The sequence below is a fragment of the Caloenas nicobarica genome, chromosome 25, assembly GCF_036013445.1.
Source record: "Caloenas nicobarica isolate bCalNic1 chromosome 25, bCalNic1.hap1, whole genome shotgun sequence".
NCBI lineage: Eukaryota > Metazoa > Chordata > Aves > Columbiformes > Columbidae > Caloenas > Caloenas nicobarica.
The window spans coordinates 192805-217407 of NC_088269.1; the positions used below are offsets into that span (position 1 = coordinate 192805).

The following is a 24603-nucleotide window of genomic DNA, read 5'->3' on the forward strand; positions in this document are numbered from 1 at the left end:
CCAGCTCATGCTCCAGCACAGCTCCCACAGGTCCAGGGAGACTTCTCCCAGTCCCACATGGTGCTTCAGCTACCCCAGGGTATGTTGGTGGTAGTGGCCACCTCTGTGCAACAACTGAATCAATCCCTGAACGTAGATTTTAGGAAATAGTTGAGCCCTCTGCAGAAAAGGCTTCTGTGTAATAGCTGAAAAAGTCTTCCTTTCCACAACTGCTAGTATTTTTAAACCAATTTTCATGAAACTCTTCGTAGTCAGTTAGTTAGTTAGTTTGTTTGTTTTGACAGTACCATGGGCAAGTGTCAGCAAGCTGATTAAACACTGTATCTCTATGTGAATGTTTTTATGCAGCCATTTCCCAAAACACATTGCCTACCAATGGTTTGAGTTGAGAAACACTGTTCAGAGGATCTTCTCAATTTGTATTGGCACATTTTATATCTCTACTTCTTTCCCTCTGTCTCTTTTACTTCCTTGCCTGTTCTTTGAAGAGCTCTCTAAGGAAAAGATTAATTGAATTATGGAATACCATAGATTGGAAGAGACTCCTTTGCAAGGATCTTTGCAAGAGTGTCTTCAATTGGATCAAGTGAGGCTCCCCTTACAACTGTTCTGCTGAGTTCTTACAATTCAGCCAGCCTGTTGTCCTGCACATCCTCTCTGGCATGTGCAAGCAAGTTAAGTAATTACTGTTTACTCAATTTTATTCAGTTTTGCAGCAGAAACTGCTACAGGGATCTCTGAAACAGTCAGGTTCTCCATCCAGGATGTTAAAAACTACCTTTATGCACAGGAAACAGGCCCAGGCACAGCAGGATCTGCCTGTCTCCAGCACTATCTGGAATCCCACTTGGAGAAATCCCGGACAATTCAGGCCAACATTTAATTTGAAGGTGACTAATTTTTGCTTATTTTGGAGGTGGTTGATATTGAAGGAGGTTGACTGAACTCAATCACTTGGTTTCAAGTTGATCCATTGTCTCAGACCAGTTTCTGCTGTTGTCTCTGTGGACAATGAGATGGGAAAGTCCTTGGACCACCCAGGTGACTAATGACTGAAGAGCTCTGGTTGCACACCCACACAACTTTGTTTCATCACCTCAAACCCACCATCTCCTCTTCTCCCTCTTCTCCCCTTGCATTTTGAATTATTCTGTTTTTGGAGCCGTCTGCTCTACTCCTTTCTATGTCTGTAAACAAATGTAAAGATGAAGGGAAAAACACCAGTCTTTATTGTATATGTGGGGGGTTTTTTGTCTTTCTTTCTCCTAGATGTGTAGTTTGATTTAAAAAACAAAATAACTTAAGGAATTGGAGATTTGAGACTTGAATAGTGAGTTTCACCTGCTTCACAACAGGTGCCTGTGAGAATTTGTTTTCCCAAGGCTCCCTGTATAATCAATGGAGAGAGGAGAAATCTCTCAAGGCTGGGTCCTCCCAACCTATAGCTGGCACGCAAAAGAAAAGGTACGAATCTCTTCCAGTCACTATTTTCCTGGTCTGTGTTTAAGTCAGGACATTTGATAGTAATAGCAATGAGCAACTGTTTGGAAGTAACTGCATTTCGGTGCAGATGGATGTCAGACGAGACTGTGTGGAACCATAACAAATTTCAGTCATTATTTAGAGTGCTAAAGAAGATGAGTTATACTTGGTCCCTATTCTGCCCTCCCCTCCCCTCTCCTGAAGAAACAGACAGCACAAAGCTGTGGAAGAAAGCACGGGATTACGAAAGAGATGCTTGATACTGCCTATTCTGAAATCAATAGATACTCAGGGATTCCTAGTCCAAAAAGGCAAGTACTGAAAAGTAGAAAGAAAAGCTTTCAACATACATTTGATTTGATTTGATTTGATTTGATTTGATTTGATTTGATTTGATTTGCTGTAATAGTTTGGCATTTGTGCAATAGAAGAGATGAGTTGGGCACATAGGTGTGACAGGTGTTTGCAACAGACCGGCATGAATTTGGAATTTGCCAGGAATGGGATAAAATAGCTAACAGACTTTAAAATCCTCTGTCATGAAGGAAGAATTCTTTACGAGTGTTTAAAAAAGGTAGAAAGAAGACAATGAATTCTCTGAGAACTCCAACTGAAATTTGATACAGAAAAATCAGGGTATGAGAAATGCTTGAAGTACTCTATCTGTGTACTAGAGGAAGACTGCAAGAAAGGAAAGAAGCAGAGAAGGTTTTGGAGACCCTTTCTCCCAGACTGTGGAATTATCACACTTGTTTTTTGCCATGTTCCTGTCTTGGCATGACGAACCGAAATTCAACGTGGGACCAGAAAATGAAACTGCAGTTACTGAGTTCATCCTAGAGGGTTTCTCAGGCCTTGACCAAAGACTACAGCTCTTACTCTCTCTGGTCGTTGCGCTCATGTACCTGACAACAGTGATGGGGAACACTATCATCATTTTCCTTGTGTATGTGGATCACCGCCTTCAAACCCCCATGTACTTTTTCATTGGCAATCTGGCCTTCCTGGAAATCTGGTTTACATCCTCCACAAGCATCAAGTTGGTTGTGATCCTGGGTTCTGGTAGGAGAACAATCTCACTAAGCAGCTGCTTTGCCCAGTCCTATTTCTATTTTGCCCTGGGCTGTACAGAGTGTGTTCTACTTGTTGTCATGTCCTTTGACCGCTATGTTGCCATCTGCCAACCTTTGCGTTATGCTGCCATCATGAAGCCTCAGCTCTGCATCCACCTGGTTGTTGCTACTTGGGTCACAGGCTTCACATTCTTGAGTTACCACCTGGTCATCCTCTCCCAGCTGACCTTCTGTAGCTCAAATGAGATCCACCACTTTTTCTGTGACAACTCCCCCTTATTCAAACTGTCCTGCTCTGACACCAGCATGCTTTGGAAAACAGACTCTGTTTTCTTATCCTTTGTCATTCTGGGTTCCTTATGTTTAACTCTGGCATTTTACCTGTGCATCCTTTTCTGTATTCTACATCTTCCAACAGCCTCTGGGAGGAAAAAAGCTTTTTCTGTATGTTCTTCCCATCTCACCACCTTGGCAATGGCATATGGGAGCTGTATTGTTCTCTATGCATGTCCTTCAGAATATGTTTCCTTGGAGACTAAGAGCATTGTAGCATTGCTGAACACCGTTCTGTACCCCTTCTTAAATCCATTCATCTACAGTCTTAGAAACAAGACTGTGATACTGGCCCTGAATGAAGCCATTGCCCGTACAAGAGCACAGCTTTTCCCCTAATCATGAGGCATTTCTGGACAGCACTTCCAGTGATCTGCTATCATATGTTAAATAATACCAATGCATATGTATGTAACCTCCAGACAGAGATACTTCAGGAGATTTATGTTCTTGTTCGATTGTGTTAAGTGATAAGAAGCTCACCTGCACACACAAAGAAGGCACTAACAATGGCAGGAGAAGTAACTCAGTTAATACCCTGCCCCAGCTGCTCTCAGCCCCATCACTGGAGAGCCACCAGCTCATCAAGAGCCCATCTCCAAAACCAAGAAGAGCACAGAGGCTCATTGGCAAGTGAGAACCCAAATTACAGGCTCTGAGGAATGAACTTCTTGTCCCGGGGCCATCCTGGGAGAGCCATCAGCCTCGCCGTCCAGGAGTGAAACCCATCAAGAAGAGTCACTGAGAGCAGCTCTCTGGATCATCACTTGGACTAGGAGAATAGTTGCCTGGGGGTGTAGGACACATTATGCGATGCAGGGGAAGAATATTTTTGGATTGCACAGGACTTATAATGGGAAGTCTGGGGAAGGACCCCAACCATTGCAGTCTGTCCTGTCTGTGTGAGCCAACGCAGGCAGGTCACAAGAACAACCAGAGGCCACAAATGCAATTGCCAAGAGCAAATTTATTTTTGATACCTCGCTACCAGGGGATCCCTGAAACAGCACTTAAGCTCCTGGGCAAAGGTCAGACAACTGGAGATGCGAGTGTTGCAGAATTCAGCCCCGGTAGAAGATCAACCAGCCTGCTAATTTCATATAAGGATTCATGCAGGCACAGTTTACCACACTGCTTTGATCTTTGCCTGCAGGAATCTCAAGGATGTACGATAAGGTGCCTTTATGACTCTTTTCACAGGCCTGTTGTCTAAACACTGAGGTTCTACTTGTGATTTATGTGTTTTTCTACACCACAGCTGCAGTCGCTTGAGCATATTTACAATTCTCCTCCTTCCCATTCTCGCATTATTCCCACATATTCCACCCCCTCACTCAAGAGACAGCTCCTGCTGGGGACAGCAAAGCCAGAGTTGTTCATCTGGGCTTGTGAGGTGTAGCACAGAACAATTTACAGGGGAACACAATAAACATATACAGAAAAAGGGAAAAACATACAATTTGCTACAATACTGCTTTGAATCAGGTGTCCCATTCATCTTGTCAAGGAATTAAATGAGTCATTCGGCCAGGCATTATCAGTAGATAGTTTCACTTCACAGAATCACAGAATCAAAGATTGTCAGGGATTGGAAGGGACCTCAAAAGATTATCCACTCCAATCCCCCTGCCGGAGCAGGAACACCCAGATGAGGTTACACAGAAGGCGTCCAGTCGGGTTTGAATGTCTGCAGAGAAGGAGAATCCACAGCCTCCCTGGGCAGCCTATTCCAGGCTCTGTCACCCTCACTGTGAAGAAGTTTCTTCTCATATTTAAGTAGAACCTCCTATGTCCCGGTTTGCACCCATTGCCCCTTGTCCTATCATTGGTTGTCACTGAGAAGAGCCTGGCTCCATCCTCATGACACTCACCCTTTCCATATTGATAACCATTAATGAGGTCACCCTTCGGTCTCCTCTTCTCCAAGCTAAAGAGCCCCAGCTCCTCAGCCTTTCCTCACACGGGAGATGCTCCACTCCCTTCAGCATCTTCGTGGCTGCGCTGGACTCTCTCCAGCAGTTCCCTGTCCTTGGACTGAGGGGCCCAGAACTGGACACAATATTCCAGATGCGGCCTCACCAGGGCAGAGTAGAGGGGCAGAAGAACCTCTCTGACCTACTGACCACCCCCCTTCTAATCCCCCCAGGTACCATTGGCCTTCTTGGCCGCAAGGGCCCAGGGCTGGCTCATGGTCATCCTGCTGTCCCCAGGACCCCCAGGTCCCTTTCCCCTACGCTGCTCTCTAACAGGTCGTTTCCCAACTTATACCACAACCTGGGGCTGTTCCTGCCCAGATGCAGTACTCTACACTTGCCCTCATTACATTTCATTAAACTTTTCCCTGCCCAACTCTCCAGCCTGTCCCCGTCTCGCTACTTAATGCATTAGTCCCAAAGATGTGAAATGTCATCTTCCATCCTGGCTAGTTCATCATCTATGTTGAGGCAACACATGGCTTCAAAATCAAAGCAGCATTTGCAGCCACTACCTACTCAACAATAAGAAAATTAATGTCATAATCTCTTAGCATAACACAATTCTGTAATACAGCTACCAGGGTTGTCATGCCAATGAAGCACATCATTAAGAGATCTGCAGCTGTTAATTTCTCCTAAACATTAAAGGCAAATGATTTGGATACTGTAGAGGCTGAACAAATCTAAGTTTACCAGGACAAATTTCAGTTAATCAACAGGAGTGTTGTCACCTTCCAGTAGTACATACGCTGCTGCTCCAGCTCCTTCAGCTGGTATCACTCTGGGTTTAACAACCTTCTGTGGGTTAATTGTCCACACATATTGGAAAGTCATGGCCTGCACTTTTTCAGATTGGACTTCAGTAAGACCTTGGGTCTGTGACACCAATAACATTGTTCCAATGCTGTCACCTCTAGATAAAACCCAGGTGTTCACTGAAGATACCTGAAATACAAGAACTCGAGAATGTGATATTAGTGAAGGATGTAACATAAGAGCGGAAGTCAGGGTACAGAACTGTACAGCATTCTCTGGAGTTATAGGAATTTTTACTTCTAGGTCAATAGGCTGCAGTCCCACTTTCCAATCCATTGGTGTGAATAATTCCATTTCCCCTGTAGTTAGTCCTGACACTGTATCCACAGCAGTGTGTACATATTGCCACCCCCTAGATGGGGGTAGGAGGCCGATATAATCAACCTGACAGGTATGCAAGGCCCACTGACCCCGTTTTATCCTTCCCCATGGCCTACATAATGCCCTTAAATGTACCTGAGTACAAGTAGCACAAAGATGCACGCAGGTTTTACAAGTCTATAATAGCAAAGGGGTTTGATTGTGAGCCATGTTCCCTGCACGTGCAGTACAAGCTGATTGATGTCCACAAGCTATATGCACATTTAGATCTTGAGCATGCAGCTCGGCAGAGGACATATTATTTACTTCCCTAGTGTTTTGTGACTTAAATGTATCAACTTTGTTGTGCTTTTCTATTAACGCTTCACAAGTGGAATCCACCTCCACAGAAGATGTGGGGATAAAAGTTTTGCAACACCTTAAAAATCCCCCAAAGGCATGCAATTGTTTTACTGTGGCTGGTACAGAAAACTGCTGGACTGTTTGGTATTTCTCTGAGCTGTCCATGCCAAACTATTCCTAAAAATAGTACAGTAGCACTAGGGCCCTGTGTTTTCATTGGATTAGTTGCCCAGCCTTGGTCCTGTAAATGAAATTTCAGTGATTTGACAGCTACTTCAGCTTCTTATTGTGACACTGCCATGATCGGCAATATAATGGCAAACAGAAATGGTACCTGACCAGAGTGCGACATTGGCTACTATCATTTGGTGGGTTTGTCAGGCAATGTGGGGGGACTACAGAGATGCTGCTCGCTATTGTGGGGAGGAAATTCATGCTGCCAAAGCTCAATTAGAATTGAAGCTGTTCAATAGTGAGAAGGGCAATAAAAAAGCTTTTTAAAATATATTAATGGCAAAAAGCAAACTAGAAATAACTTGGGCCCATTACTTGATGAGCATGGTCACCTTATTAACAGGGACATAGACGAAGCTGAGATGTTTAATGCTTTCTTCACCTTGGTCTTCAACAGTGATGATGGACTTGTGGGCCCCCATAAACCTGGGCTGGAAAACCACGTCTGCAAGAGCGATAAACTCCCAAACGATCCGGAACTTGTACTGGATCTGCTACTCCAGCTGGATCCCTACAAGTCGATGAGGCCTGATGGGATTCATCCAAGATTGCTTGAAGAGCTGGGGATGTCATGACAGAACCTGAGGGAATGTCAGGAGGATGTGCCAGGGGAGGGTCAGCTGGACATGAGGAAAAGGTTCTTCACCCAGAGGGTGCTGGACACTGGAACAGGCTCCCCAGGGAGGTGTCACGGCCCCAACCTGACAGTGTTCAAGAAGAGACTGGACAACATCCTCAGACACACGGTGTGAACTGTGGGGTGTCCTGTGCAGGAACAGGAGTTGGACTCGATGATCCTGTCGGTCCTTTCCAAATCAAGACATTCTATGATTCTGTGTATCTCTGAGGCAATACTTGAAAAGTATATTGCTTTTGTTGCCAGGTAAAGGCAAACTGGTCTTGTATTGAGCTGGCAGGTGGGAGTGGGCACAGTGCTGGTGACGGGGTGAGGTGTGCTCAGCTTTTTTGCATAAGCATTAATTTTGCTGTTGGCAAAGCATTTCTGATGTTCTGATCCCATCTATTTCTGACCGTGGGATACTAGCTTGTACAAGATCATTCTACATTTGTGTCCCCATAACCCATGCTGTAATTCCTTTTGGTTTTGCTACCTTGCCTTGATTTACCACCCAAACAGAGAGTCCCAAAATTACAGCCCAGATGTCCCCCAAGGAATTTATTAGAGCACCCACATTACTCGTAGCATTTGTCACTGCTGCTGTAGTCCAGGGTTTTAGTGAGGCAGGCGCTCCTCTCAAAAACTGCATTTTGACACTTGTTACTGCTACACTGTCCAGATTGGATCCTAAAAACAATGCATGAGCCATCCCCATCTGCCACATCAAATTAATACCTTTTTGCATTGCACACCAGGTTCTGAGGGATGACACTGATTTGACAGGTTCAGCATACGGTGGTAAAACTCCTGCACACAACCCTTGATACGTTGTTATGCGAGAACTTCACATTCAGGAGCTCTAAGATGGGTAAATAATTACCATACCCATTTGCTGGCTAACTCGTGAGAAGAATCCAATGCTACTTTCCATGGCAACACATGCAGAGCCGTTTCAGTTGCCTGCGGGGTAACCACTGCCCCGTCATCAATCTCAGGCTGTGCCTGTGGCAGAGCCAATTGATCCAGAAAAGTGGCCACGGGGGCCCAGCGCTCAGTGCTGGGCCATCCCTGAACACAGGGAGTCACCAGTACGGCTGTCCCAGTCCCCGACCTTTTTGCAAACCATGGCATGGCTGTTTCTGGTGATGCTGACTGTGCCAAATGTGTGAGCCGACACAGGCAGGTCACAGGAACAACCACAAACCGCAGATGAAATGCGAAGTGTAATTTATTTTCTTTACCTCGCTAACTATGGGATCCCCAAAAAAGCACCTGGGCAGAGGTGACACCAGCAAGAGCGCAGGTGCTGCAGAGCTCAGTCCTGGCTGGATCCCTGGACCTTCTGGTTTCACCTGTATCTCAGGGATTCATGCAGGTGCGGTTCACCACACTGCTTTGATATTGACCTGCAATAGAGCAGGAATTTCAAGGACGTTTGAGAAGGTGCTTTTAAGACTTTCACAGTTCTTCAGTATATAAAGGCAGAGGTTCAACTTGCGAAGCACACAAGGCTAAACAAAGTTGAGCGTGATTTGCGTTTTTCTATACCCCAGGTACAGTCACTTAAGTGTATTTACAGATCTCTTCCTTGCCAATCTTCTGTTATCTTCCCACACCTACAATTAGTGTCGTGCTCAGTATAAAGCTGGAGCTGACTTTTCTGGCTAATTACTTCCGCTAGTTCAGGTTTTCCAGCTACTTTGTTTAGTTTTGTTTGGAAGTTTCGATCTGTTGGGAGTTTTGAGTGAGTTCAGCCTTTTGCTGTTCTGCCATTTTGCAGTTGGCCCTTGGGCCGTTTTGCTCTGTCTTGCTGAGATGGGCTGTTTGGGACTAAGGTGCTCCCTTCTCCAGGACTGGCTGTTCTGTGTGACTGGAGTTACATGAGGGATTGTACTAAGTATATTTTCATAATTTAATTTAATTTGATTTTTTTTATATTTCCTCTTAATTTTTTAATTTAATTTAATTTAATTTAAATTTATTTTATTTTATTTTATTTTATTTTATACATAGTAGTAGTAGTAGTAGTATGTTAGTAGTAGTAGTAGTATATTATATTATACTATTTTTATTGTCTTATTAAAATGCTTTTTCTGAACCCATGGGTTTCTCCCTCCCCTTCAGTTATCTTCCTTACCCCACTCAGTCAGTTGGGGGAGTACGTGACTCTGGATCAGCCATGGCTTTGTGTTTCAAGGAACAGCTGGTGGGGATGGAGAGACAGCAGCACAGGTGGGGACACACTGGGGTGAGAACAAGGTGGGGAAGCGCATGGGGTGTCTGCAGCCTGTGGGGAAACAGCCACAGGCCTGGGAGAGCGTAGGATGGACTGTGGTGGGGATGGCCCAGGATGATGCTGGATGTCCCTGAAAGACCCAAGGTCTTTGTCCCCTTGGCTATGGCTAGTGTCCCAGCCAACTGAGGCCTAAGAGGAGACACATGGTTGTCATGGCCATGGCACCCCATCGCCTCCTTGCACCCCCCAGGGAGGCCAGGAAGTGTCACGCCATTGTCCTTCACTGGGTATTGCACTCTCCAAGTCCCCAGGAAGAGCCCTGAGACACACGTGAGGGACAGGATCTCCCTTCGTCGGGGCAGGGGCTCAAGGCTTGGCCATTCTCCTTCATCAAACAAATCAAGGGTTTCCTCGGCATCAAAGCTGCTGCACTTTGCCTTTGCCTGATGGAACCACAGCCTCCAATTATCTGCTCTAACGAGCCCCTGGGGAAACTTTGTCAGTAACAGTCAGTGGGGCCCATTAATGCTTCAAGGTACTTTGGAGTTTGCTTCTGACTTGGACTCCTTGAGGAGATTCTTCAGTCTGTCCTTGCTATCTGAGGTTCATGGACTCAGCACCAAATATGCCATGGGGCTCATTAAAACACAGAAAGCCCTAACAAGCCATGTTTCTTTCCATAATTTTCTTCAAATATTCAAGACTTGTAGAACTAATTGGAGAAGTTTCAATGGGACACTTACTGATGAAGATTTCAAAGAAGATTTCATAAAGGAGGGTTTTTTCTTTCAAGGGTATTTTCTATCATTTTTCAGCGTATAGAAGAAGTTACAACAGCATTCTACAATGGACATTGATCCAGAGGGTCTCCTGAAGACGTCTGGACAGGCAGGAGAACAGTCCCTTGAGGCTGGACACTGTATGGACAACCTTGCTGCTCACCCCCCACCCCCAGTCTGCCAGTTCCCTCATTGGCCACCAGAGACTTGCATCACCTTTCCTCACATCAGACTTCTCTGTACAAGAACAGTTTTAGACAAAGAAAGGAAAGATTAACTATAGACATAACTAAGGTGTTGAGTGAAGAGTTAATTAGACATCTGAAAATTTCTAACTCTCTGAAGCTCGAAGCAGAAACCAAACAGTTGAATGGTAACTGAATGCGCAAAGAGCAAGTAGAGGAGGAAGGCTGAGAGCAATGGGAAGGGCTTATGTCCAGACAGTCTGCTGAAAAGATGTCCTTAGACATGGCCTTTTAATCGGGAGATGTGGGAACTGATGAATACGAGGGAGATTAAATAATAAAGTAGTGGTAATACAAGTACAGGGGAAGATATTTCTTCTCCAGCCACCAGTACACTTCCTGGACATGCCCCTTTTGCCATGTTTTTTAATATATAAAAAATACAAAAAAGTGCACCTATCCAGGTGACATTGATTGTCTGACCATAAACAGACCTTTCCCACAGGGCTGCTCCCAGCCAGGCAGCCCCCAGCCTGTGCCATTGCCAGCATGAGTCCTCTAAAGGGGGAGAAACTGGCACTTGTCCTTGTGGGATTTCCTGAGGTTCCTGCCAAGACGTGCTCTCCTCCTTGAAGCCCTTCATTGGGCCTCGGAGTCCTTTTCAGCAAAGCCTCATGCACAGAAGGCATTGAGTCCCTCAGTCCCAGTGGTGTCTGCTGTTTATTATTAGATCACTGTCCTCGTTGAACAGGAGCTCTGCATTTTCCTTGTTCAGTCTTAGGCTCTAACATAGCAACTGAAGCTCTTTCTCTTTTCTTGCAGACACCAGGTGGTCGCCCCCTGGCAGCTGCTTCCTGGCCTCTGTCACTGCCCTGTTCTGTGCCAGCCGAGCACCGCTGGCCCACACATGGTCCCACGGACCCACCGTGCAGGCACGGAGTGGAAAGGGTGTATTTGGCATGAGGAACAGTTTCCCTTGGATGATCTCCATGACATCCCTTTGTGTTCTGTCCTCCTTCTGTTCCTTCTACTTGAGACAGCCTTTTCCAGCTCCTGGAACCTACCCAGCTCTATCTGCCTCCCACGTGGGATTTTGCAGACATTCTTTCTCCAGAGTCTGGAAGAGGAGAGAGATTGAGCAGGGCCATCAGCTCCCCCAGTGCAGGCACTGGCCCAGCAGGAGGATGAAAACGGCCGAGCAGCAAAATTCACCCACGAACCAGCAGTGAGCAGCCTGTGCTGGAAGTGGCTGATCATAGAGGCCACCAGTGAAATCTCACTTCAGGTCTGTTCCTGAACACATCACCCCATGCCCTCCTCCCCTCAGCCCATGGAGAACCCCAGCACTGCAGCACGGCCTCACGGGGACAATCTCTTCAGCCTGTTCCTGACCTCAGCTTTGGAAGAAGAGCCCAACTCCAGACATTGCACCGAAGAAATCCCCTTTTCTTACAGAGATGTGACATGATAGGCCAGCTGTACCATCACACCAAACACATGTGCAAGACCCTTGTGTCACACAGACTGGATTCATAGCTCTGGACAAGTGGAGTGCATGCAGATATTACCAAAGCAATGGAATTACCACAGGTGAAATTCCCAAGGCACAGGAGGTTCCCCAGATAGATGGGAAATCACTTGTGAAGAGACATGGGCAGCTTATTGCTGCAGAAAGACGGATTGAATCAGCTTCTTAAGTGCATCCTTGAGCTCCTGGTTCCTCATGCTGTAGATGAGGGGGTTCACTGCTGGAGGCACCAAAGAGTACAGAACAGACACCACCAGATCCAGGGATGGGGAGGAGATGGAGGGGGGCTTCAGGTAGGCAAATGCACCAGTGGTGACAAACAGGGAGACCACAGCCAGGTGAGGAAGGCAGGTAGAAAAGGCTTTGTGCCGTTCCTGCTCAGAGGGGATCCTCAGCACAGCCCTGAAGATCTGCACATAGGACAGCACAATGAAAACAAAAGACATAAAAATTAAACAGGCACCAACAACAAGAAGCCCAATTTCCCTGAGGTAGGTGTTGGAACAGGAGAGCTTGAGGATCTGGGGGATTTCACAGAAGAACTGGTCCAGGGCATTGCCCTTGCACAGTGGCAGTGAAAATGTTTTGTCCGTGTGCAGCAGAGCATTGAGAAACCCAGTGGCCCAGGCAGCTGCTGCCATGTGGACACAAGCTCTGCTGCCCAGGAGGGTCCCGTAGTGCAGGGGTTTGCAGGTGGCAACGTAGCGGTCGTAGGACATGATGGTGAGAAGAGAATACTCTGCACCAATCAAGAAACATACAAAGAAGACCTGGGCAGCACATCCCCTATAAGAAATGGCCCTAGTACCCCAGAGGGAATTTGCCATGGATTTGGGGACAGTGGTGGAGATGGAGCCCAGGTCGAGGAGGGAGAGATTGAGTAAGAAGAAGTACATGGGGGAGTGGAGGTGCTGGTCACAGGCTATGGTGGTGATGATGAGGCCGTTGCCCAGGAGGGCAGCCAGGTAGATGCCCAGGAAGAGCCAGAAGTGCAAGAGCTGCAGCTCCCATGCGTCTGTGAACGCCAGGAGGAGGAACTGGGTGATGGAGCTGCTGTTGGACATTTGCTGTCTCTGGTCATGGAGACTGTCACAGGAGGAAAAGACAGTGACAAGTTAGGAGAGACTGAGCAAAATCAAAGCTGTTTCACATACACCCTCCCCTGCTGCACACCCCTTGTCCTTTTCCAGACCTTCCTTCAGCTCCGTGGCTGAGCCCTGGGTGGTGCTGGCTGGAGGTGCCGTGAGGAGCAGGGCCTGTGCCCGCTGGCTGCCCAGGAGTCAGCCCTGCTCTGCAGCAGGGGGTCATGGGAACGGGGGGCAGGGGCCATCCTGGGGTTCAAAGTTGCCATCTGAAACTGCTGCTGGTGAAGAAGGGCCTGTCAGCATCTGCACTATCACCGAGAATGAAATAGGATGGTAAAATGAAATTTGAAATGTTCGGGTTTTTTACAGCTTCACAGAATCACATAATGTTAGGGATTGGAACGGACCTTGAAAGATCATCTAGTCCAATCCTGCAATTCCCCTGGAGAGTGTTCCTGGGTGTCAGAAACCCTCAGCATTTCTGCTGCACTCAGGGAGAACAGAGGAATTCCTATGATGCAAGAGAATGCCTGTGGGTCAGTGCAGAGTGAGGGCAGCTGGTTTGTCCCTCTGTCTTGCTCCAGCTGCCCTGGGCTGGCACCCTTCTGAGGTGGAGGCTGATCACACTCCCATGTTACCCTGAAAAGCCACCAGGCACTGCTGAGAGCAGAGGTTTGCAGGTTGGAAAAAAGGACAGGTCAGCCTAAGGCTGATGGGTTCAGCAGATGTGATGCTGCTGCTGTCCATGGGCAGAGGAGTGGCTGAGGGGATGTTATGAGGCTTCTGGCAGATGTGCTGGTCACTCAGACTTGCAGTTCAGGAGTCTCAGTGACTTGTTAAAACTGGAAAGCTCCTTTTGCATTTATCCTTTCCTACGCTCCCTTCACTCCCCCCAGTCTTGGAACAGGAAACTGAAAGGACAGATTTGGGAAAGCTCCTTGTCTTTAAAGTAATGTGTACCCAAGCAGCAGAAGGACCCTGCCCTGCCCGGGGGTCGCTCCTTCCCCCCACAGCTTCTCTCCTCAGTGTTGTAGGGATCTCCCCGGGCAGGCTGAGCGCTGACCCTGGCAGGCGGCAGAGTCCCTGCCCTGGCACAGCCCTGGGGTGCAGGGACCCTGCTCTGCAGGACAGCCCTGGGCACCCCTGTCTGCACATTGACATTTACACCCCACAGCCATCCTTGGGAGAATGCAGCATTCACATATTGTCACTCTGACAGTGCAGAAGTCAATCCCTGCTCTGCAGTACATCCTCCTCCTCTGATCAGACAATCTCTGAGAGCTGTACTTACATCTCTTGCAGGCTCTGTGATTTCCTAGCTTTCTGAGATACTACCACGGTTTGCAGATGCAATGGTCAGTGGCCACAGGCTTCATATCTGAGAAGATTTCTCTCCCAGTGATCTCTCAGCATCCTCCCACTCCAGACTGCATTTCCCTCTCTCTCCCTGGCTCCTCTCCCCTCGGTGCTGCAGGCAGAGCCCTCAGCCCTGCTGCGCTTTGCAGAGGAGCTGCTCCTGGGCAGAGCTGTCTCTCTGCAGCGCTGCCACTTGCCATGAGCTCCCTCTGTTCCAGGAGCCCAGCCCAGCTCAGCAGCACAGGAGCAGCCCATGATGTCCCTTTCTCTGTCCCCTCCTGGTTCCCTTGTTGTGTTCCTGGATCTCCAGAGAAATGTCCCACGAAACAGTGTGAAGTAACCAGTGATGTTTCTTCTCTCACCTCTACAGAGACGCTTCTTTAATGCAGTTGCATTTTTCATATTAGAAAAGAATTTGGGCATGAGAAACATTTTTTCTTGTCTCATCATTAGACAGGACATCAGGAAGATCATAGCAAAGGATCCAATTTTTCCAAGCTGGGGAGGAATATTTTCAGTTGAAGGAATTTAGGCATTTTATTCTGGTTTTATACTCCTAGGGCCAGAGAGACATTCAGCAATCTTTGGCTATGTCATGTCTGTGCTCTGAGGCAAAGCCTTTGCACACATGGGCTCTTGGACACTTGGTACCTGGTTTCCTTGGGGCAGGTCAGAGGTTTCCTGGCGCCACAGCTGGGGTGGTTCAGCCCAGATGTGAGGCAATGTCCTCAGCCAGGGACCTGACTGGGTGAGCTGGAGGTGTCAGTGTTGCAGACAGAGCTGTGACACGGATGGAATAAACTGCCAAGGCAGGGTGGCAGAAGTTAGTTCATCTGGTCTTCAAGGACAGCAGCCTCCAAGTACAGCAACAGGCCAGATCAAAACTCAGTCTAGATCTGTAAGGCAATTCAAGGGCCCCATTATGAGCTGTTACTACATCAGCAACAGTTAAAGAAGAAACAAAGACACTGGGTGGCCACGGATGAATTCAATCAGGAAAGAAGTGAGAATTTCTGTGTCCTCTTGTCCTCCATCCTCACCAGCAAGTTCTCCCAGGCCGTTCCAACCCGAGCTGTGTTTGGTGCCCGTGACCCCACGTACCAGCTGTCTGCTGTGCTTTCTGACCTCATGGACCCTCTTGTCCTGCATCCCTTCTGCTGCTGCATCCTGTTGTAGGAAACAATCACCTTGCCAATAGAATAGACCTGGGCAGGATGTCTCAGCAAAGCATATTTTATTAACGATTTTGCAAGACCGGGTGTTCTACCCAAAAGTAGGTACACAGAATAGGGCAAAAAGCCTCCGCTTATATCCCCCCAAATCCTGGCTGCAGATTCCCTCCCCTGTTCCCCATTGGTTGGGTACTGCAGGGTTTACAGACTACCCGACACCTGCCTCAGTTTACCTAATTCTAACAACCCTCTAACCTTATTGATTTAATTAAAATATGGATTCCTGGCTCTTTAGTTACCCTATCACTTAGCTTAACTTTTTAAATACAGTAATCAGTTTGCATTCCAGGATTATTTCAAAGAGACTTTGTTTTACATTAAGGATTCATAATCTGATGTCTCTCAGTCCTCCCCCCGCTGGGGTCAGGTGCCAGATCATTTGCAAAAACAACATTCCTCCTTCAATGACTCCTTACAACTCAATCTCCACATTGAAACAGAAGAGATGGCAAGATGGGCACACGCAGCACACAGCTCTCAAAACCCCATCACAGAGACTTCTCACAATGGGGATTTCACCAATTGATGCAAAACCCACAGAGAAGCAAACACCCCATAAATGACACACGTAAGGCCAACAAGAGTTTGATTTTAATTGTGGCTTTGGCTTTTCTGCCTGCTGGTGCTCAGTGAGTGTTTCTGAGAAGCGATCCCAGCCGTGGGACGCAGGTTGCAGTTCCTCCTCGAGGGGCCTGTGGGCAGGCGGGCCGGCCGGCAGAGCTGCCCCTGGCTCTGGAAGGGCTCTCTGAGCTCTTCCTGGCCAGAGGCAGCACTGGCTGCTGGTGCCCTTGGGGCAGCTTGGTCCCTGCTGGGGCAGCTTTGGCGCTTCCTGGACTCTTCCTCCTCCTCTCCAGCATCGCAGGTGTCACATACTGTGTCCTCCCTCATCCCAGGTTGCAATCTGCCTCAGTCACCACTGGCTGTTTTTCTGATTTGTAACTCCAGGGCACTGAAGCCTTTCTTCTCCTCCTCCTCCTCCCCCTGTGTGCCGAGGGGTCACAGTCCGTGATCTCCACAAACTGGCTGTGAACATCATAGCACCGCTGCGGGGATCTGCTCCGACCTCTCTGCCTTGGCTGAGTTTGTTCCTGAGCAGCTTTGGGTGCGGAAGGACACTGGGAGCTGCTATTGGAGGGCCCTGGAGCTGCATCATCCCTTAGGGCTTGGTCACAGCATGGAGGACTTGTTCTCCAGCTCTGTGTCCTCCTCACTGAGCGATGCTGCTCCGTGATCTCCACAAACCGGCTGCGGAGATCATAGCCCCGCTGCGGGGATCTGCTCCGACCTCTCTGCCTTGGGCGGGTTTGCTCCTGAGCAGCTCTGGGGGCAGGAACAGACTGGGAGCTGCTGCTGCAGGGCACTGGACGTGCTGGTGCCGACTGGGAGCTGCTGCTGGAGGGTCTTGGAGCTGCATCATCCCTGTGAGTGCGGTCACAGCTCAGGGGACTGGTTCTCCCCCTCCTCCCGTCTGAATGTTCGTAGTCCGCGGTGTCCACAACCCAGCTGCGGAGATCGTTGCCCCACTGCGGGGATCTGCTCCGGGCCCTCTCCCTGGCACTGTTCTCCTGGCAGTGGGCAGAAGGGCTGAATCCCTGCTCCTCTTTGCTGCTGTCCTCTCACGCAGTGTGGGGCACACGGTCGCGGGGGTGACAGCGCAGCAGGCACGCAGCTTTCCTTCTGGACACCAGCCTGACACAGCCGTGGAAGAAGCGACGCAAGCAGGAGCCCACGGAGGAGCTGCTGTTGATCCTGCCTGGCCAGATGGGCCACAGCCGGCCTGCAGCTGCCTCCCAGGCACCTGCCCGGCTTTGCTGGCTGCTGCTGGCTGGTGTGGAGGAGCTGCTGTCCTCTGCAGAGTCCTCCATGCCCCCCGCCATGTCCTGCAAAGAGAGCTGTGAGAAGCTCCTGCCCTTTCCTCCTGACAGGACCCACCAGTGGGGAACCCCCAGAAGCTGTGAGGGGACAACTAAGGGCCTCCCAAAGGCTCCTGGAGGCTGCAGAGGGGCCAAGGAGGGCAAATGGGATGGATGCAGGTGGGATGCTGGGAGAGGGAGCCGTGCTGCAACTGTGCAGAAAGCTGCTGTGGGGGAGAGAAAAGAGAGCACTGCCAAGATCCCTGAAAGAAACCCGCTGTCCATCTGGTGCCCTGACCACCTCCCCGCAGCCACCTTAGTCCTACAGGGCAGACACTGTGGTCCCACAGAACCCACCTGCTTGCTGCCGGCTGCCCACTGACTGAGGAGGGAACGGGCGTGTGATGGTGCCGGTGAGGAAGAAGCCCTTTGTCCAACTTTCAAATCAGAGCACCTGGGGAAAAAAGAGGGATCTCTGCTGAGGGCTGTTCTTGCAGCCTCCTCTGGGTTCAGGCATTTTCTTGGAGCACTTTATATGACAGAGAGAATATGTAACTAAGACCACAAATGGGAAATTCGATTGGGCTGAACGATGCAGGTGGTAATTGTCAGCTATGACAGAAACACTCCTGAGGATGAAAAGAAAAATAGCAAAGCCAGGAAAAGGAAACGTATTCTGAACACAGCTTAAAACTTGCGATTACCTGATGTAAAACAGTAAATACGCTTGCTGCCTGAGAACCACGTCGATGTCGCAAAGAACCACAGTCTCGTCGTTCATCTGGTACCACAGTCCATCACTGGCCTGCAAAGAGAAGCGTTGATATCTGGAGATGAACGGCACAGCTTCTCCACAAAAACACAAGCCAAAACCTGCCAAACCACGAGTGTTCCAAAACAAATCCGATCCAGACCCTGGGGAAACCTTCTCCTCTCAGATCCTTGGCTGCCAGTAACACAGCTGGGAAAGTTGGTTTTCCCCAGGATACATTTTTCCCTTGTTCAGAAGGAAGCTGCTTTTCACCTTTATGTAGCAGAAGTAGTGTCCTGCACGGCAGCTGCCACCTCCATGCACCAGGACGGCGTATAAGGAGTAGAGGAGTGGTTCTCCAGCTGCCTGAGACATGTACGGGCGAAGATCCAGGTACTGGGGATACTCCACAACCTACGGAGAGACCAGGAGGGCTCAGCAATGATCCAGAAACACTTGAGGACACAGCCTTCCAAGGCTAAAGGCCAGAGGTGTAGAAATGCATCGTTTAGAATCATCAACACTTGGTCTTCCCGAAGTCATGGTCTGGGTGGCAGGAAACAGATCTGGGCCAAAGCAGCTCTGTGGGAGCAGAGGACACGCTTGTCTTCCCATGGGAACTGTCCCCAGAAGGGAACATGAAAATCTCAACACGAGCAGCTTGTGAACAAAACGTCTGGCTTTGGGAATCCTGCTCCAGGAAGAGAACATTGCCCTCCAGTTGTGTACACACCTTGCTGATCTTGTCGCCGGTGAAAGCTTCAAACCTCTTCATACACACCGTGAGAACCTTGGGTGCGCGATGGACCGTGAACCTCTTGGAGGCAGCAGTCATCTTGTCACACCTTGCAAGCAAGTACAGAGCCAAGGGCTGAAACGTACCATTTTTTCCCCCGAAGGCCAGACAGCCTTTCCTGTCTCACACATCCCGATGCTATTTTAAGGCTATTCAGTACCATGAGACCATGTTAAAAAACCTGCCTCTCATTACTGTGCCTTAAACCAATGTGAAAACATGACTTCTGCTCGATGACACCTTCACGCAGCATCTAGTATTAATATGTCATTAGTAATCGTCTTACTTGCTACATTTAAAGCAGTTTTCACCATCCAGGTGCTCGGGTTTGACAAAGTCCTCCAGAGCTGCAGTGACAGATGCGGCTGCCTGGAGGAGTGAGAAGGGAAAGCCCTGAGCTCTGGGAAATGCCCTCGCCCAAACACTTAGGAGGAGTTTACGCAAAAAAACCAGCTTGATGACACTCAGGAGACCCACTGTGAACCCGCAAGCAGTGTCCAGAAGGAGGCAGAAAGAGGGTGTGATGATGAACATCTCCCTCATTTCCCAGGGATTCCCGGCGCTGTCTAGAGCCACCTCTTCATGGCACCGCACAGTTCAGCTATGATGGTGTGCGGGTCACCAGTGACAGAAGCAACACCCCCCATGAGACTGGGAGCCAGATGGGTGTTGAGGGAGGGCAAGGGAAGAAGGAGGAGGGTACGTCACAGTGCAGAGGTGGTCATGGGCGCCTGTGCAGCTGCCACGGCCTCTGCAGGAGAACACAGTCCATTCCACCTCCTGCCCACCACCAAGCTCTCTCGTGTTTGTCGGATACATTTTTAAGCCAACTGTGTGGATTCTGGAAAGCTCCGGTGGCCTTGGGACATCTTGAAACACAATTACAAACCCTCTTACTTTGATATCCAGAGGAACATCCAGGAAGGCCTCGTAGGAATCGGAAACCGCTTGGCAGCTCCAGCACGTGACTGGAAGGCAAATGGAAATGCTCAGCAAGAGGGGAAGTCAATGGACTGTGCCGGGTTACGCTCTTCACACTCACTGCGCCAATCACACGATCAACTGCTATCGCAGGCAGACAGGAGGGCACAGACGATTCCAAGGAGAGCGATAGCTGTGGAAAAGTACCACTGGATCTCAGAAAGCCCTCAAAGATCTGATGGATGATCGTAGTTGCTTGAGAGGAGATGTCCAAGCTGCAAACCAATGGGAAGGCAGAGAGCTATCTCCTCCAAGAGCCTGGCTTTGTCTGGAAGCCCTGGGCATAGTTTTCCTTGAGGGGAGGATATCAAGGAGTCCAAAGGGCTTGGGAATGCTGGAAAGACAATTTGCTTGTGCTTACTCGCTGCTTCCGCTCAGACAAGCTCTCTGCATGGCATCCACGGTGCAGCGTAAGAACTCGTGGGCGTCCTCCTGCCTGCCATGCTGGAAATTTTCTCCTATTTCTAAGAAAGAAGAAGTGACTAGTTACTACTCTCCTACAAGAATGACATAAAACATATCACAGCAGCTGGACTGACTTACGTGTGAGAACATCAACAACAGCCCAAGGCTCGATGGCACTGGCTGAGGAACGCAGGACCTGTCTAACATGCGCTTCCATTCTGCACATCATGCAGAAGCCTTCCTGGCCACCTGGAGAGGGAGGGAGATGGGGAGGGAGAGAGGGAAGCTCCTCAGGTTTCCAAAATATCTGCAGCAACGGGAAACCTAAGAAGTTCTAAGAATTCTCTACTCCTCCCAAGGGCCCCATGTCCCAACAAGCCCGGGACATTTAAGTGCACAGAAAACTTTCTTCAGAGGGATGCTGAACTGACGGAAGCTTTCTCTGCGATAAGCAAAGGAGATTAACTTGCAGGAATAGGGACCAACAGCCCCAGCTAGAAACAGGTGCCTTTCTGAAGATGAACACATCCAGGTACAAACCGCTTCTAGGCTTGAGTGTTCAAAGAACACCAACTCAGGCAGCTGATCAGCTTCCAGATTCTGGGAGCCCTTGGGCAGTGCCCAACAGATGTACAAGGAAAAGTTCCCAAAAGTACTGACAGGCCCGGCTGTGCTCCCCAGGGAGCAGGTGGTTGGCCAGAGGGGGGGTGTATGTCAGGCACTGCAGGACGGAGTTGAGGAAGCACGTGTTGCCCAGGTTGTGCAGTCCTGCTCCAGCTCTCTGGCTGTGCTGCCAGCCCATGCAAATCTTCTGCGGGGGAAAGAGGATCCTCTGCGGTGGAGCCATTCCCTCAGCCACAACTGCCAAGAAACCACATTGGAAGAGAGATGAGACCATGTTATTGCACAAAAGCATATTTAAAAGTGGAGTTCTGTACAGGAGCACCCAGGAAAATGAGCTCTATCCTCCAACACAGAAACACTGGGGGAAGCCTCACGCAGCCCTTGAAATTTCCTGGTCAAAGAACAGTTTTGGAAAATAGTGTGTTCTCCTGCTCACTTTGCCGAAAGTGTAACAAACGCACACTCTGACTTCTGTGCTTGGGCAACTTTCCTTTCCCTCAGGAGTCTTGAACTGGATCATCTCCCAGCGTGTCAGGGCTGGAGGGTGCGCAGCGGACCCCAGGCAGGACGGGGAAAGCCCCCAGTGCAGCGGGTGAAGAACTCACTTCAGACGGGCAGGAAAGGTCCCTGTCGCACAACGCGGCTGCCTCCTACCTGCCCAGCTGCCTCTCGCTGCCCGTGCCCTGGAGCAGGAGCTGGATCCCCTCTGCCCGCAGAGGCTGTGCTGGGGCCGGCTCCCAGCTCGGAGCAGCCCTGGCATTCAGGCAGCATCATGACCACCACCCGTGGGACCCCCCGTGCCAGCCCGTGGGGAAACGTGATCCTGGTGTCAAGCAGGGAGCGCTCGGTGGCCCCCACCCTGCCCAGCCAATCAGGGGCCCTCACTCACCCATCTCCAGTTGCTGGGCCATGCACAGCTCCTGGGGCTGCGCTGGAGATCTGCTCTCCTGAGGAGCCCTGTCCTCCTCCAGGGCCACCCTGGGGGTGCTAAGATGTTTCTCTGCCATTTTGTGGGTCCAAGCAGAGAGTTATAGGTGGGGAAGGGGGAAGCTTTGGTGAAATGCCAGGGGTCTGCCAGTGGCAGTCAGGAAAGACTTGGGCTCCACTTGGGGAGTCTTCAGCACAAGTCTGCCAGGGGCAGAGGGGAGTCTGCTAGGGGCAGCTAGAGTTAGGATATGGCTGGACTCGATGGTCTTAAGGGTCGCTTCCAACCAAAAAGATTAGCTAAATCTCTGAAAGACGTGGGCTACACTCGGGGGCTCTCGCCAGCTCCGTGCTCCTGCCCTGTCCAGTCGCCGTCCTGTCGGACAGTGTGGGCTGGGGCCACAGCTGCGCTGAGCACATGCAGGGCAGTGGGTGTCATGATGTGAGGTCACAAAGGGCCCCGCTGTGATCCTGCGCTTGGGCAGAGAGACGCAGGGTGTCCCTTTGGTAATCACAGGGTCAGCTCAGCCCTGGGCACCTGGGTGCTAAATTTGAATCCCGGTTTCTAAAAGTTCCACCACACATTGCTCTGAGCATAGTCTCTAACAGTCCATTGCACCGCTCCATTGTCCCGGATGCTGGTGCATGACAGGGATGTTATAGACCCACTCAATGCCGTGCTCCTTGGCCCAAGGTCTATGAGGATGTTCCAGAAATGAGTCCCGCTGTCTGGCTCAGTTCTCTCCAGGCTGCTGTGTTGCCACAGGACTTGCTTTTCAAGGCCCAGGACAGTGTTGCCGACAGTGCCGTGGGGCACGGCGTATGTTTCCAGCCATCCGGTGGTGGTTCCACCATTGTAAGCACAGAGCTCTTGCCGTGGCGGATTTGTGGCAGTGTGATATAGTCAATTTGCCAGGCCTCTCCGTATTTACACTTCAGTCATCGCCCCCCATACCACACAGGCTTTGACCTCTTGGCTTGCTTGATGGTAGCGCATGTTTCACAATGGTGAATAACCTGTGCAACAGCGCCCATGGTCGAGTCCACCCCTCAATCACGAGCCCGTCCATATGTTGCATCCCTTCCTCGACGACCTGAGGCACCGTGGGCCCAATGGGCCATAAAGAATTCACCTTCACCTTGCCAGTGCAGATCTACCTCAGCCACTTTAATCTGGGCAGCTCGATCCCCTCGTTGGTTGTTTGGATCGGGTTCTTCAGTGACCGACTCTTGGGCACATGAGCTTCTATGTGGCGCACTCTCACAGGCAGGTTCTCCAGCTGGGCAGCGATATCTTGCCAGGATTCAGCAGCCCCGATGTGTTGGGCTCTGCGCTGCCAGTGGCTCCACTTCCATTGCTGTAACCAGCGCCACGGGGCATTTCCCACCATCCATGAGGCAGAGCAGAGATGAAGCTTCTTAGATGCTGGGGCCTCTTCAGCCCCTGTCAGGATGGCGGGTGCTGGGTCTGGTGGGGCCTCTACAGCAGAGGCCACAATGGTCGGACAAGGTCGGCGGTGGTGGCGAGAAGCCGCATTGCCCATGGCTGTGTTCCAGCGGCATGGCCCGGGTTACTCACTGTGTGAGTGGGTAGCTGCCATGGAGACGCAGGGTCTAGAACATGGGAGTGTATCCTGGTTTTGTTAAAAACAAGACAAGTTTCTCTTTTAGCAAATTTTTCTTTCCGTTAAGTTCTTCTTAGTAACTGCACTTTTCTGGAGTTGGATACGTGTTTTGGTAGACATAGCAATGGAATGCAAGGTCACTGATGAGGATGCACATCCAGTAAGTGAGAGGGGTAAGGAGAAGAGAACTGAACAGGTGGCTAAAACTGATCAACTAAGTATTCCATCCCATTCGCATGATACTTCATATGAAAATGGGAGATCATGAGAGTCTCGTTCTTCTTTGACTATGGCTGGCATCTGGGAAGGACCCTGCCTGCCGTCTCTGCAAATCTGAGGCCTAGTGACAGACTTCACATCCTTGAATCCAGTTCTGGTTTGCTGCAGAGTCCAACCAGGACTTCTGGGTGCCTGCCTGCAGTTATTGGAGCAGTCCTAAGCTTTGCCAGGAAATTCAGGATTGGTTTTGTATATTTTGTATTATTTTTTCTATTTTATTAGTAGAATTAATAAAACATTTTTAACCTTTTTTCCAACTTGCAAGTCTGTTGATGCGCGGAAAAATCTTTCCAACCTGTAAGGTTACAAAGAAGGTAGGTTTATTCAGCGCTGGGCGCATGGGGGATCACTCCACCATGGGCATGCGTGGGATCAGCAGGAAGTGTGTTTAAATGTAGCAAGGTGTTACATATTCATGGTAATCCCAGGAACGCCTATACATATTCATAACCTTTCCCCGAAAAGGCGGCTCTTATTAAAACAAGTTCCGGGAAATCATTTCCATAGTCTCCACCCTCGGCTCCTCCCTGTTGCGCCTGCGCAGCACCACCTGGTGGTCGTGGGCCAGGGTCTGGGGATGAAGGCTCACTGTGAACTTTATAACCTTTGGCCTTGTATGCTGGGTTGGCCGAGGCTCAAACTGCTGGGTTGGTTATAACCGGATTGTCGTGCCCCCTTGTCGTTATCTCGTCTACCCAAGGATGCTGCTGGGCCTCTTATCTTTGCAGAGTTTGCTCTGTTCAGCAAAATGCTATTTGTCACAAAATA

At 49.7% G+C, this 24603-nt stretch overlaps 1 protein-coding gene across 1 annotated transcript; it reads left to right on the plus strand.

Moving 5' to 3' along the window:
- Positions 1–2285: 2285 nt before the first annotated feature.
- Positions 2286–3227, plus strand: LOC135998588 (olfactory receptor 6E1-like). Its single transcript, XM_065651830.1, has one exon. It carries the CDS (start codon positions 2382–2384, stop codon positions 3225–3227), a length of 846 nt encoding a protein of 281 aa, XP_065507902.1. The 5' UTR covers positions 2286–2381.
- Positions 3228–24603: the final 21376 nt, after the last annotated feature.

Bases quoted from the DNA above. Each gene is read 5' to 3' on its own strand.
- LOC135998588 (XM_065651830.1), top strand. From the start codon at position 2,382: ATGTACCTGACAACAGTGATGGGGAACACTATCATCATTTTCCTTGTG.